The 15,261-nt window shown below is 41.8% G+C and overlaps 2 protein-coding genes across 2 annotated transcripts; one reads left to right on the plus strand and one right to left on the minus strand.

The window, feature by feature from the left end:
* Window positions 1–2,092: 2,092 nt before the first annotated feature.
* Window positions 2,093–7,466, minus strand: vbp1 (von Hippel-Lindau binding protein 1). The gene is made up of 6 exons (XM_083788644.1): window positions 7,368–7,466; window positions 4,991–5,115; window positions 4,715–4,781; window positions 4,455–4,553; window positions 3,870–4,008; window positions 2,093–3,249 (listed from the first exon to the last, which is right to left on the minus strand). The coding sequence occupies exons 1-6, from the start codon at window positions 7,446–7,448 to the stop codon at window positions 3,173–3,175; spliced, it is 588 nt and encodes a 195-aa protein (XP_083644770.1). The 5' UTR covers window positions 7,449–7,466; the 3' UTR covers window positions 2,093–3,172.
* A 3,277-nt stretch (window positions 7,467–10,743) lies between these two features.
* Window positions 10,744–15,182, plus strand: LOC310876006 (deoxyribonuclease-1-like; the record flags this gene model as incomplete). Its single annotated transcript, XM_083789454.1, has 8 exons — window positions 10,744–10,896; window positions 11,061–11,155; window positions 11,514–11,594; window positions 12,270–12,358; window positions 12,603–12,721; window positions 13,628–13,782; window positions 14,437–14,533; window positions 15,135–15,182. 8 exons carry the CDS (start codon window positions 10,744–10,746, stop codon window positions 15,180–15,182), a joined length of 837 nt encoding a protein of 278 aa, XP_083645580.1.
* Between the last annotated feature and the right edge of the window lie 79 nt (window positions 15,183–15,261).

Here is a 15,261-nt window from a genome sequence, read left to right on the forward strand (position 1 = left end):
ATCATTCATGACTCAGCACGACAACTTGAAAATGTGTCATCTTAACCATATAGATATATATAAAATTAAAAAAGGCCGATCTCCAAGATCACGAGTCACCATGCGAAAATGTTGAGCTTTTATATCCGCTATTACTTAACAAAAAATATATATACTTATATACACTAATATATATTTTTGTGGCAGATGAGCACAGTAGCTCAGTAGGCCTACAATTTGATTCCTTTTAGTGTTAATTAACCAGATGGCTCACCTTTATAGGATGGCTCACTCCATTATAGGAAAAACTAAAAGCTCACATTAAAATTTAGGATTTACTCTATTTTTGTTATGTGGAGCTGCAATATGCCATGGCTTCTCTACAAATGTGTGCGAAACTTGGGACATTATTCCCAACCACAGATACTAGTGCTGACTGCTGACGTGATCAAGTTAAAGTCCACTCATGACCAGACTAGTCTTTTCACAATGGAGACATGGTACTCTCACCATGGCCTTCAAACCTCCATTCTGCACAGACAAGCCCATTCAAGGACCATTCTCCAACTGGGTCAAAATGATCAACAAAATTTAAAAAAAGAAAAAATAGGAATATGATGCAACAAAAAATTAATAAACATTCTCACCGATGCTGGCTTTCATATGAGATTAGTTTCTATGATGCATTATAAACGTCAGACAAATAGACATTATAAACACTTCTTATAACACTGTATACTTATTGTAGCTATAAGCACTCATACTAGTGCTTAAAGGACCACTTCACCACTTGTCAACCTATCTTCATATAATTGGTCCTCACTAATGTTCATGATAAAATACCACAATTTTTTTCTACTTTCTGTCTCATAGGAGGGCTATCGGCAGTTCAGAAACCCGTCCACTAGTGACATCGTTAGGCAGATTTTTTTAAACAAGATTTGTTCTGAGCGGCGCTATGCACAGCTTTGCATGTATGGGTGTGTGTCTGTCTGTCCGTTTGGGCACGGAATGTGCTCAGCTGATGGCTGAGCACGAAATCTGATAAGAGCGTCGTTCACTTCACAAGTGTGATTTTTATATATTTCAATTATCGCGAGAACGATGGCTTCCATTATCGCATTTCAACTTCTCAGGAATAGAAAACCTGCATTGGCTTGGATTCCCCATCGATGTCGTCACTGGGTTTCTGAACTGCCCACAGCCCTCCTATGAGAAACAGACTGGTTTCTGAACTGCCCACAGCCCTCCTATGAGACAGACTGGTTTCTGAACTTCCCACAGCCTCCTATGAGACACAGACAGAGTAGGAAAACAATGTGGCATTTTCTCATGAACATTAGTGAGGACCAATTATATGACGATAGGTTGATAAGTGCAGGTTGATAGGTTGATTGTGTGATTATGCTGCAGTGCCACATACAGCCACTAGGTGGCCTCATTAAACTACATTACCGAAGTGTTAGAGACGTGAAAGTGATTATTCACAAGTGCAATTTAGCTGGTTTATAGTCAATTTACAGTTAAGCATAGGCTACTAGGCACAACTGAAGTTGTGATACAATAGAGGGTATGCGTGTGACATCATCATCAAACCTGGAAGTTATGCAGGAACGCCTACCGAGTGGCAAAAAACTACTTTGTGGCCTTGACAGCCCATTCATCCAAACAGCAAAGTTGTATTTGATTGGATTAAATGACAATAAATGACATTAAACTCCCTTTGTCACGAATTTTGCCACCCTCTATAGGCGTGTATTTATCCAGGGAGTATGAAGTACATGGTTTTCAGTAATGCTTGGCTTAATTGTTATTTATACCTCATGCCTAGCGCTAAAGAATCCTGTTAGTAGTTACTTCTCTCTGCTCAACTATTAACTATGGTTTAAAATTGTAATTAAAAAATCTCTTGATGTCACCGTTTTCCTCACAATGTTTATACACATTATACTCCCCTACACTCGCTCCAATCCACACATCATAGAAGTGGCTACAATGAAGTTTGAGATACACAGTCACACAATCATGTGGTTAGTGGTTACTCGTCATTATTCAACCCCAGGAGTCAAACTGACACCCAACAACTCAATGAATCACACAGACCACGCCGTGACATGTTCCGAGATTTCTTTTTCCCCCCCAAAGTTTGTGTTTACTTCCTTCATAAGTTTCCAATGGGTACAATTAATTGAGCAACAAATAAATTAGACAAACCGGTGGCAAAGAGGAGAGGCAGACCAGAGGAGAGGGGGGACGAGATGCTAGAGGAAAGAAAACACTGAAGGCATATTCATACTGCAGATTTCATGCCGAGGTGGTTAAAGCGCTTCACCGTTCAGCCAAACACACATCTCTCTTGTTTTTACTAACCACGGTTTCAGGTGGTGACCGTTGCACCTAAAACTGAAGTATGAATAGGACTTGAAGAAGACGGTGGTGCTTCCGTTTGAGAACAAACACTACGGAAGTGCATGCTGAACCGTTAAGCGGAGGATTATGAATTCATGGACACTACACGAACCCCCGTCATTCTGATCTGCCTCTCCTGAATGCGATGGAAAGAAAGCAACTGCTGGCGATAAACCACACGTCACATTCCCAAAATTAAAACAATTTTCATCGTGGAAAATAAGGTCAGAAACAAGCGCCAGAGTAGAGTGGGGAAATGAAAAGACAAAGCAAAGAGAAAAGTAGGCAGACTCTCGTACATGATCCTCCAAAAACATATAATAAAAATACAAAAGGAAAAAACTGCCTTGTTGACTTAAGTTTTTTGCTAGATTTTTACTTGAAAAAATACCTTTAAAAAGTAACAAATCAACAGAACAGTATAGCGGACAGACAGTTCTGAGCAGGAGACAGTTTCCATAATGAACAGGAAAAAGAACAACAAGAATCTGCACAAGGTGCGTTTGATTTTAGCCTACCTTACATAATGGCACCACTTGCACTTCTCAGCCCAAAAGAAGGCCTCGGATACTAAAGAAACCAAGCGCATCTCAACGTGAAGAAACATTTTCAGAACAACACCTATGCAGCTCTGTCTGGTGTGAACGTAAACATGACATGGTGGTGGGAGGTGGCGGTGGACAGGTTTAATTTCTTTATTTTGCTAAGGGCTAGGATAGTTTGAAGAAGGGAGGGAGTGTGGATTCTGTCCTATTATCATTATTATTATCTATCATCATTACTATTAAGACTTGTCAGTTAATTTGAGGAGGTTGTCTTTGCTCCTTCTCTTTACGTCCCAGTTGTAGACTCGTGCCATGTCTGAAGAGGACGGGTGGGTTAAGGTGCAAATGGAGTATTTTCTAGATGCTGTAGTATTAACTATGGGACAGGTAAATAATCAAAAGCATCTTCATCACAATACCACTACAATTCATTCATAACACTTTTTATTTCCGCAGACAAAAATCATAGAAATTCAACGAACATCAATTCTGGGGACCACCAGTGGTCCTCGAGGGTTCCAGGTGGTCCCAAGCTAAATGATGGAGAATTGATAACCAAATGGACCCGTATAGAACTTCAACTCTTGAGTGTGAAATGGTTTCCTTTTACGTTCAAGAGTTAAAATCATTGTTAAACATCTGCATTACTTATTTTACAAGAACTCTCATCAGATAAGAGAATGTAGAAGAATTGTTATTTTGATCAATGTTTGCCTACCATCTCTCCTATGGTACCACATCAATACAGCATGGAATTGTGGACAGTCAACTAAATGTTATCCAATGATACCACAATATTCTTTAGTTTTGGGTCTGAGAGGCTAAATCTCATCAAAAGGTGGTCCATGGTTGAAAACCACTGGACTAGAAGTGGTGTCACTCTCTATGCCTGTTCAACAAATTGTACATATAATTGTTTTTACGTTGGAAGGATACTGACTTCGGTGGTGGTGAACTGGTCTCTCAGGAAGTCCAGGTCTTCTTCGAGTGATTCTAGATTACGAGACGCCGTGGATAAGTTCTTTTCTAGTAGAGCCTGTGCTTCGTCAATGTCGTATTCTAGCATGACATTGGCCTTCAGACGGGAGGAAGAGGAGAAGAAGACAAAGGAAAGTTGAAAGAAAAATGTGTTACGCAGCACAAAGATGTCACGTTACCGTGGATAGACTGGATGGTCGAATTCGCATCAAGTCCACCGAAGTAGAGGTGAGAATGCGACCTTAGTTTTAGTGGGAATGTGATGAACAATGTGAAGTCACAATTAAGAGCTACTTAATATCTACAGTTCAAGCTCGTAGTGCAGCACAAAGTGCTGTGAGCCAGTAGTTTTGAATGGCCAACGTTAAAATGACACATGCTTTCCAGGTTTTAATGGGTTAAAAAGACATACTGTGCAAAATAAAAGTGACCATGATTCCATGATTTTTCATGGTTTCATTTTATATTTTGCATCATGAAACTCTAGCCTTTACAAAACGATACGTACAAAAGTGGTTTTGACTAGACTGGTTTGATACTTACACCTAGCCACAAGCAGACTTTGTCAGTGGGAGGAACTGAAGCCTTGCAGTAAACATTCTCAGCCAATAGAAAGTGTGTGTTCAGGGGCTCCGGGGTTCCCTGATTAAAAAGAGAGAAAAAAAAGAGGTAAACATAAAAATAACTTGAATGTCTGTTATAACGGGAATGTTTGAAGTAACAACTTTATCTGAAGTTATCATTTTCCATAACTTTATTCACGGTCTGAGCAAATCAGCAAGAACCGGTGACATTTAGATTACCTTTTTCTTCTGCATGTGTAGTAGGATTTCTAGTGTCTGCTTGATCTGTGGGATCTGACTTTTCAACCTGGAGAGGAGAGTATGTGTTATATGTTTTGCAATTATGGAGTCTTCACAAGTCAGCCATGGTACTGTATATGAGCTTAGCTGCAACTTGAGTTGCGTTATCGAGCACCGACGGAAACAACCAATCTACAAGCTCACATAATGTGTGGCAGTCGCAGCATGCATGAAAGCATAAATCAGACGTTACTCCATTGTGTTTTGTTTTATTACCTGAGCTTCTTTTGGCTCAGGTTGAGTTCCATGTATTTGTATTTCTGGTACTGCTCATCCAGTTTCCTCAGGACTGCGTCGGCCGTCTCATTGCCCGGCTGCTTCATAAACGACTCCACATCCTCCTGAAACACAGACAAGGAAGGCAACAAGCCATGAGCTACAATAACGATACCAAGGTTGCGTTTCATCATGTCACACATAAAGCAGGAGTGCTTCAAAATCTATTGGGGCTCGTGAAGAGCAGATCCACACTATTGTCACATTATGGTATTGAAATTAATACTTTGTTGTTCCCTCAACACACATTACTTGGTACTTGCTTTAGTTGCTTACTTATCAATTTATTGAAAATGTAATTTTTGACGTGTGAGGCCACACAACCTATACTTATAAGTATACTTATACTACAGTACTAATAACTTTTCATCTGTGTAATGCATCTTGAATCATGGCCTTGAGTTCATGACCTCCCCACCCAATCATCTTTCGCCGAGGTGTTCGATCAAGACGGGATCTACACACAGTTAGGCTGTCATTTCCCCACTTGGAAATGATTCTGCTTTCATTTTGTTATTTCTGTCATAAACTCTTTTTTTTAGCAATTGATCTGTATTGTGGCTTAATCTTGACATGCTTTTGTGTTGCTTTGACCCCGACATTGGCTGTGTGCATGTGGACACTTAGCCGCAATTTGCAACTCTAGATTTTTTTATAATGTGATGAATCTAGAGTTGCAATACCCTCCATTGACTCTCCACTCATCCAATTTGGTTTGCGAACTGCTTGTCTTAAACGACGTTAAACTCACCAACATCGCAGCTGTAGTCCAAGCTTGAATTATCCTCTTTCAATCTGCCGAGCTTGTTTTTCATAAAAAACCACCGTAGACATGTTATGAGCTACTTTCTGTCAAGACATTCTGTGCAGGTGATTATTTTTGTAAGTGCTGGAGTTTGGAAGCACTCGTCGTATGTCACTGAACGGCCCTGCGTACTACCCGTTTCGAATTAGCACATAATGCAGGAGGCAGCAGCGTGACCCATTAACAAAAACCAGTGCTTCCAAACTGCAACACTTAGACAAAGAATCACCTGCAGAGGATGTCTTGACAGAAAGTAGGCATAAAAATCCACTGTAGAGATGTTATGAGTCATAACATGTCTACGGTGGATTTTTATGAAAAACAAACTCTAGATTCAACCCATTATTTCAAAAATCTAGCGTTGCAAATTGCGGCTAGTGGACACTTAAGATGCTACAGTACATGCAGTTCTCTCCTCCTGAGTCAACAGCCTGTCTTTTTATTCCCTTACTTGTTATTTTCAAATTCCCTGGATCATAGGCGAGGTTGATTATTCTTGGTCTGGCTATTTTCTGGCACATTCTTTGAGTGACATTGAACAATAAATTGGGTAGCTGTCCCCCTTTCTCCTTTGTTAAACCACAAATGACTAAACATTAATTGCCATTTTTCACCGGTAAAGAGGGTATGCACGTGACATCATCATCATATCATTCATACCTGGAACTAAGTTATGCGGTTATGTACTGAGTGGCAAAAGAAACTCCTTTCTGGCCTTGACAGCCCATACAGGCATACATCCAAACAGAAAGGTCCTATTTGATTGCATTAAATGACTTTAAACAACATTAAATTCACTTTGTCACTCGATTTGCCATTCACTTTATGCATGCGCAATTGTGCATACCCTCTATTACTAGCATTTACAATGCAGTGGTATTGACGAGAATAATCTAGCTAGCCTTCAGTGTCAGATTATCATTTTACCAGGTAGAATAAAATGAGGTCCCAGACCCAGCGTAAAATGAAACCAAATTGACCCAACCTTTGCCTGTCATATCTCCTATGGTACCAAGATCAACACAGCATATTATTGTGGACAAAATATTAACGACATTTGTTTTGGATAAGAGAGGCTCAATCTCATCGCATGGTGGTCCTTGGCTCAAATGCCGAATATATAATGGGCCTTGTTGATATGAAAAGGGAAACCACTGCTCTGTCACTGTGAAGATTAGCTAAATGCCATGATGGGTGGGTTAAAGCTCTGGGGGTGATAGAATTCCATTATTCCACACCTACAGGTCACCATTCACTTTCGGTGAGCAGCAAGCTGCAGTGCATTCAAGCACGCAGATGCCCCTATATGGAGTTAAGCAGTAACGTAACGTTAAAAGCAAAGCACTAAGTGTAATTGTTGGCTTGCTTGGTCAGCTAGCTAGCTAGTTAGCAGAAAGCATGACACCCATGGCACCACAAAAAACACCCAATAAACTTAAGACATTCGTGCATTCTCTGCCGTCTTCCACTCGCATCTCTGGCACCCGAGAAAGCACATAAGGTTTTACGCACCACGAATATTGCTTCGGGGATTCCCAGGTGCCTTTTCTTTGTCGCCTGGACGGCATTGCTGTTGTCTATGGTCGTCGCCATCTTGGAAAAGAAAACTACTCCTTCCTTCCTTAACGCGAAGGCGGTGTATTTAAGATCCCATGCTCCAGAGGGACGGGCGGCCGCGCCGTGATTGGCTAGTTGGTTGATATAGGCAACCGTTTGGTCCGCTAAAGTTGTGTGCAAAAAATATATTATAAAAACTTGTTTGGTGTAAAAACTTCCGAGTTTGTACATACATCCTACGATTCCTACACAGTCATAGATATTCTTGTCAAACTCAAAGCAGATGGTTTTCTTTGATTGATTGATTGATTGATTGATTGATTGATTGATTGATTGATTTTTGTTTTCCTTCAGATTTTCAGTATGCAGAATTTTAAACGTACAGGTCAGGTCAATATCCTACAAAAACTGCTACAATAAGGACAGAACCAGCACAAAGACTTGTTTACATAAGGGTCCTCCATTTTCAATTCATCAGAACTTTTTTTTTTTTTTTTTTTAAGATATTTTTTTGCGGCTTACGCCTTTATTGATTTTTTAAGGGATAGAAAGTAGGCTGACAGGAAACGGGAGAGAGATGGGGGGATGACATGCGGTAAAGGCCGTGTCGGGTCCGGGAGTCGAACCCGCGGCACACCGCGACTGGATCACCAGTCCGGTGCCCAGACCGTTACGCTACGGCCTGGGCCTTCATCAGAACATTTAATGACAAATATACACTTCTTTGAAAAAAATCATCATACAGTTAAAAAAGATACAAACATGTACAGTGTGGAAAGGAAAAAAAAGGCGGGGGGGGGGGAGGACTAGGGGCGACTTTGACTTTTTTATATGGGCCAGTTTTGAACATTTAGCTCTTTGAGAGCGGTTTTGAAGGAGTCTAGGGATTCACATTTCTTAATGGCTCTTGGTAGGGCGCTCCACATTTGAGTGGCATAGGAGGAGCGAAATTAATTTAAACCCTTGTTTGAGCCGAATCTGGGTTGCACGTGGTTTGTTGAACTCCCTCTGGTGTTGTGATTGTGGACTTCGTTGACATTAAGGAAGTATTTAGACAGGTACATGGGTATCTTAGTGGTGTAGCGAATCTTGTAGACCAGGCCCATTGCAAGTTGCTGTAGCCTACTCTGTCATCAACCCTAAAAGCCATCCAGCTTATCAAAAGGGGCAGGGGTGAGGTGGGTTCTGGGAGTAAGGCCAAGATAGTAGCATGCCTGACTAGTTTGTTTTGGGAAGTCTGGTCATTTGAGGTGCTGTGGTACCAAGAGGTGCATGTGCATAGACGAAGAACCCTTAATGAGGGCTCCTGTTGTTTTTGAGGAGATCCTGTACAGGAACATGTACATTTAACATTTGATTGATTGAATACTTTATTAACAGTTCGTAAATAGTACAGTGGTACAATAGCCTATTGATTGATTGATTGATTGAGTGAGTGATTGATTGAGTCAGTGAGTGAGTGATTGATTGATTGATTGAAGTATTTATTAACAGTAGATTTCAAGCACAACTCAATACAAAAACTGTTGGACTACTGTGGACGACACCATAAAGCATTACACTTGTTTACAAAAGGGTCCACCATTTTCAATTCATCAGAACATTTAGAGACGTATAAAAACAGGAAATCATCATAAAGGAGGTAAAAAAAAAAAACATATACAGTGAGGGGAAAAGGGGGTGGGTGGGGGATTCAGAATTTACAGGGGCCAGTTTCGAATTGCAGCCGTCCGTAGGTGCCCTTTGCACCTATGCTAAAAGGTGAACACAAAAAGCACTAAAGGCTTAATTGTTTCCATTAATGGTCCTGCAGGGTATTCGAGTCATTTAAGACATACACTAGAATAATATACAGTTATATGCCCAAACTTTGGGCATCACCACCAGTCGCATGGTTGCTGTCTGTGCTCAAATCACCCACTAGCACTGCACCCACTTCTACCATATACATTAATATGGCTTCTGGTTCTCAAACTGTGTGACAGGGCTGTCTGTCTGACTGTATTATCTGTTGCTTCTCCTGCGGTACATTCACTAGTCACTACACGTGTCTCACTTCAAGTACACGTGTCTGTCCAATCCATATAACAGGGCCAGCTAGTGTATGAGAGAGAGGGACGTCACGCCCAGACGCCAGACCCCAACTAGTCTTTTGGGTTAGCACTCCATGGACTCTGGACCCACATGTCACATCTGTACCCATTCCCAGGAATTCAGGCACAGCTCAACTCATCATTTCTCATAGCTATACCCTCTGGATTGCACTTGGGGCCATGCACCATCCACATCCACCTTCTGAACATGATCACATTTGACAGTGGGGGGTCAGCCAGGCCTGTTCTCCTGTAAAGGGTTTCATTTTGGTGCATCGTCGTCAAATACAAAATTCTGTGTAGTGTAGTGTAGTTCAGCCATGCCCTCGTCTCTGGTCCCTCCCACTAGGAAGAGACCCTCCTCTGACAGTGGTCCATACAGGGGGCAGGTGTTCATTATGTGGTGAAGGTCTGCTCAAGCACCCCACACTTGCATGCTGCGCTGTCTACACTGAAGTTGGACGACCAACATATGCAGGTATCTAGCTCTTATACTGAAGGAGACCAACCTACCTATACATAAACGTATCTATTACGAGTAGCAGTTGGTGTAAAGTAGCTAAGTAGAGGGATTTGAACTTTACTGGAGTATTTCCAATATTCATTACTTTGACTTCTACTCCACTACATCTCAGAGACAAATATTGTACTTTTAAGGTCCTTGCACACTGCTTTTTTCCAGATTTTTAGCTGGGTTTAAAAAAAATAAGTCCAGTCCACAAGGACCTTCCACTACAATTATTTGAAACATTTAGTTACTTGTTTGTTACATTGCAGATGTTGATTATTACAAAACAGTGAAAACACACATTGTTAAACCACATTCAGCCTTAGGCTATATACTTTGGCTATTTGAAAATAGCAGATCTACAAGCTCACAACTGGCCCAGTTGTGAGCTTGTAGATCTGCTATTTTCAAAAGACTTTCATACATTTTGAAAACTTGAAATGGGGCATTCTGCACAATGAGTAGGCAATTTTTAATACCGAAATAAGTATTTATTTTTTGGGTGAACTACTCCTTTAAAAAAAATGTATCCCACACATTATATTTAATTTCAATACAGTTGAAAATCAGGGCAGTATATACAGTACAGTTGGAGGGGGTACAGCATTGTGTAAACTAATTCTTATCCCACCCACTGATACCGTCTCCCTTCTCTTATATCTTAATCCCCTCCTGAACTAGGACGATTCTATACTGTCTCCCTGCTATTGTGCCTAACCTTATCGTCCCCATGCACTACAGGATGCGCTTCGTGTGTTCTCTGGTGCTGTTGCTGGCCGGGTTACAGCTGACCTGTGCTCAGCTCAGGGTGGGAGCGTTCAACATCCAGGTGTTTGGGGAGACCAAATCCAAGAATCTCACCGTCATGGATTACATCGCCAAGGTGTCACAGTCACACACATTTCTCATGCCTGGCAAAACATAAAAAGGCATAAAAAGCCAGTGGCACATTTTATAATAATGAACAAATTTTTGTTACAAGAAAAAGGTTTGCTGTTGAAATAATAAAAAATAATTGAAATGTTCACTTGTCATTTTGTTGTGCAGATTGTCCGTCGGTATGACATCATTGTGATTCAGGAGGTCAGAGACACTAATCCTGCCACGCCTGTGATTGACATCCTGATGGACTTCGTCAACCAGTAAGACCAATCAACAGATTTATTGTCCCAAGGATGTACGAGTTGGGAATTCATTGGTAAAAATGTGGGAATTCTGTCATTATCATCATCATTATCATCATCACCACCTTTATTTCAGCTCTCAGTACAGTTGAGGAGGGCAGGCCCTCATTTTGTATGTATCCGAGAATGAGATACAGAACAAAATAATCAGGAATAGACATTCACATACAATACAGTACAGCAACATCAAAATATCAGCCTGCTAGACACTGTCAGTTGGAAGTACTAAAAAGCACACATCATGTAAGTTATACAAAGGCGTGTGTTAATGAGTGTGTGTGTGTGTGTGTGTGTGTGTGTGTGTAATTCTTTCCAGAGGATCCTCAGACTACGACTGCAAATTCAGCGATCCACTGGGCGACAGCAACCAGAAGGAGCGTTACGTCTTCCTGTACAGGTATAAAGTCTTCCTGTAGGTATACAGTAAAGCAGTGGTTTTCAACCTTTTTCACATCAAGGTCCATTATATATTCAGCCTTTTAGCCACAGACCACCATTTGATGACATTTAGCCTCTCAGACCCAAAACGAAAGAATATTTTGTACACAATTCCATGCTGTATGGATGTGGTACGTGTGGAGATGACAGGCAAACATTGGTCAAAAATAACAATTATTTTACATTCTCTAATTGTGTAATTAAGTGTAAATTAAGTAATGCAGATGCTTAACAATAATTTAACTCTTGACTCTCACAAGTTACCAACCTTCTTCCAAAGCTGCAGACCATCTGGATTCCCTTCAAGAAGTTCAAGGACCACTGGTGGTCCCCGGACCGCTGGTTGAAAACCACTGCAGTAAAGGCCTATATTCATACTCCAGTTTTAGGTGATAAGGTGACCACCGGAACAGTGCTTAGTAAAAACCGAGAGACATGTTTGGTTGAGCGGTGAGTCGCTTATCACCAATTACATGACATGATGTCATGTAATTTTCAGTGGTCACCTTATCACCTAAAACTGGAGTATGAATAGGCCTTAACACTGTTCATTTAGTACAGGTATACAATAAACCACCGTATAGAGACTAAACCTATTGTGTAAGAAGGATTAATTTGTTTTCCATGTTGCTAGAAGGAACAAAGTAACGTTCCGGGCCGGCTACCAGTACCCAGACACCGCCAAAAGGTTCAGCAGACCACCTTTTGTTGTCAAGTTCGGTGGTAAGCTCTTTGTGTGTGTGTGCATGCATATTCCTGTGTGTGCGTGTTTATACTGATATCCATATGAGAATCAAATCCTCAGGACATAAATATGAGGACAAGGGTTGTCTCAACTTCTCTGTGCATCTAAAATAAACGCACGCCTCTTATTGAAAATCAATTACTAGCTGCTTCAGTCGCTGCCTGTCTGAAAAGGCCTTTACATCTCTGTCTCCTCTCCTCTCCTGTCTCCTGCCTCCTATAGTGGCGAACTTTGAGTTTTCATTAGTCCCTCTACACTCCAAACCATCTGAGGCAGTGAGGGAGATTGATGCCCTGGTGGACGTGGTAGCTGCCATCACCTCTCTGCCCACCTGGAACAACGTAATGAATCTTTAACTCTTGTGAAATGAAACCAAATGGTTTCCTTTTACGCTCTCAAGAGTTAAATCATTGTTAAACATCTGCATTACTTAATTTACAAGAACTCTCCACAATAAGATCGTAAGACCAACATCAATACAGCCTGGAATTGTGGACAAAATCTTATCCAATGATGATAACGCAATATTCTTTAGTTTTGGGTCTGAGAGGATAAATCTCATCAAATGATGGTCTGTGACTCAAATTCCGAATAAATAGTGGGCCTGCCCTTGATATGAAGAGTTGAAAACCACTGCTCGCCTCTAACAGAACATAGTGTTACTGGGTGTCTCTCTTTCTCGTTCTCTCCTGTAACAGAACATAGTGTTACTGGGTGTCTCTCTCTCTCGTTCTCTCCTGTAACAGAACATAGTGTTACTGGGTGTCTCTCTCTCTTTCTCTCCTGTAACAGAACATAGTGTTACTGGGTGTCTCTCTCTCATTCTCTCCTGTAACAGAACATAGTGTTACTGGGTCTCTCTCTCTCGTTCTCTCCTGTAACAGAACATAGTGTTACTGGGTGTCTCTCTCTCATTCTCTCCTGTAACAGAACATAGTGTTACTGGGTCTCTCTCTCTCGTTCTCTCCTGTAACAGAACATAGTGTTACTGGGTGTCTCTCTCTTTCTCTCCTGTAACAGAACATAGTGTTACTGGGTGTCTCTCTTTCTCTCCTGTAACAGAACATAGTGTTACTGGGTGTCTCTCTCTTTCTCTCCTGTAACAGAACATAGTGTTGTTACTGGGTCTCTCTCTCTCGTTCTCTCCTGTAACAGAACATAGTGTTACTGGGTGTCTCTCTCTCGTTCTCTCCTGTAACAGAACATAGTGTTACTGGGTCTCTCTCTCTCGTTCTCTCCTGTAACAGAACATAGTGTTACTTGGTGACTTCAACGCAGGCTGCCGGTATGTGACAACCGCTGAATGGAGGAGCATCCGGCTCCGCACGCAGACCAACAACTACGAGTGGCTGATCGATGACAAGACTATCACCAATCTGGCCGGGTCATGTCCCTATGACAGGTACACACACACACACACACACACACACACACACACACACTGCTGGGGGGGGGGGGGGGCCTCAGTTCAAATAGGATTATGTTGGGGGAGCCCAGTTCAAATATGATTATGTTGGGGGGTCCTCAGTTCAAATAGGATTATGTAGGGGGGTCCTCAGTTCAAATAGGATTATGTTGGGGGAGCCCAGTTCAAATATGATTATTTTGGGGGGTGCCCAGTTCAAATAGCTAGGATTATGTTGGGGGGGTCCCTGGCAGTTAAAATTATTATTTTGGCGGGTGCCCACTGTCCAGTTCAAATAGCTAGGATTATGTTGGGGGGTCCTCAGTTCAAATATGATTATGTTGAAGGGGTCCCAGCCTGAAAAGGTTGAGAACCACTGTTAAAATTCTAAATAAAAGAGACACTCGTGTGAAGTGAGGCGTGTTTGTGTTTCCACGAAAAGCCGATTTGTTCAGACACACATGACGTAAATTATCCTTCCATTGTCAATGGCAAATGTGACTATAGCCTGACACTCTGAATTTCCATTTCGTTTCACTTCATGAATTTTCTTAATGGCTAGCGATTCAGGGCTGGAGCCAGGCTAAAATGTGACAAGAGTTCAGGACAAAAAAGCTGTAAATAAAAAAAAAGACATCTCTCTGCTTGTAGGATTGTGGCCACCACTGTGATGTACAACAGCCATATGGTGAGAGGCTCTGCTCGGGTCTACAACTTCAAGCTAGATCTGGGTCTCAGCCAGGAGGAGGTACGGTAACAAAACAATTACACACTTGCATTCCTGAGCCAATAATTTGATGACCGGAAGAAAGGTGCTAACGACTCCACCGGTAGGAGACGCAAAGAGTCTCTGTACTGTAATGATGCATGTTGTCACGCACGCCTGATCAACACCATGTAGCGGTTTTAATTTTGACAACACATTTCTATTTTGTTTTAGTCGTAGTCTTATTTTGGGGGGTCCCCAGTTCAAATATGATTATTTTGGGGGTCCCGGTCTGAAGGCCAGACAGTGGCCTTGTGGTTAGTGTCCGCCCTGAAACTGGGAGGTCGGGGTTCGATCCCCAGCCGGGTCATAACCAAAGACCCAATGCCTCCCTGCTTGGCACTCAGCATCAAGGGTTGGATTGGGGCGGTCAGACCAACGACTGTACAAATGATTCCTGAGCGCGGCACGGTTGCGGCTCACCGCTCCAAAAGATGTATCAAATGCGGACAACAAATTTCACTGTGATAACGTGAGTGACAAATAGTAGGAATTTGACTTTGAAAGGGTTAAGAACCACTGTAGTGTCTATACTAGTGTTATAGCTGTGGGTGTTGTCAACAGAGTCAATTCTCCTTTCCAGGCAGAGGACGTCAGCGACCATTTCCCTGTGGAGGTGGAGCTGCAGTAAGGCTGTATGAGCCCCAGCTCCAACAACCAATCAACACCCTGAGCCCAGCTCCAACAACCAATCAACACCCTGAGCCCAG

The sequence above is a fragment of the Protomyctophum parallelum genome, assembly GCF_964188405.1.
Source record: "Protomyctophum parallelum genome assembly, chromosome: 18".
Lineage (NCBI taxonomy): Eukaryota > Metazoa > Chordata > Actinopteri > Myctophiformes > Myctophidae > Protomyctophum > Protomyctophum parallelum.

Bases quoted from the DNA above. Each gene is read 5' to 3' on its own strand.
- vbp1 (XM_083788644.1), bottom strand. From the start codon at position 7,448: ATGGCGACGACCATAGACAACAGCAATGCCGTCCAGGCGACAAAGAAA. The intron at 5,116-7,367 runs GTGCGTAAAACC...TCTGTGTTTCAG, and splicing joins TCCCCGAAGCAATATTCGTG to GAGGATGTGGAGTCGTTTAT. The intron at 4,009-4,454 runs GTAAGTATCAAA...TCCCGTCTGAAG, and splicing joins AAGTCTGCTTGTGGCTAGGT to GCCAATGTCATGCTAGAATA.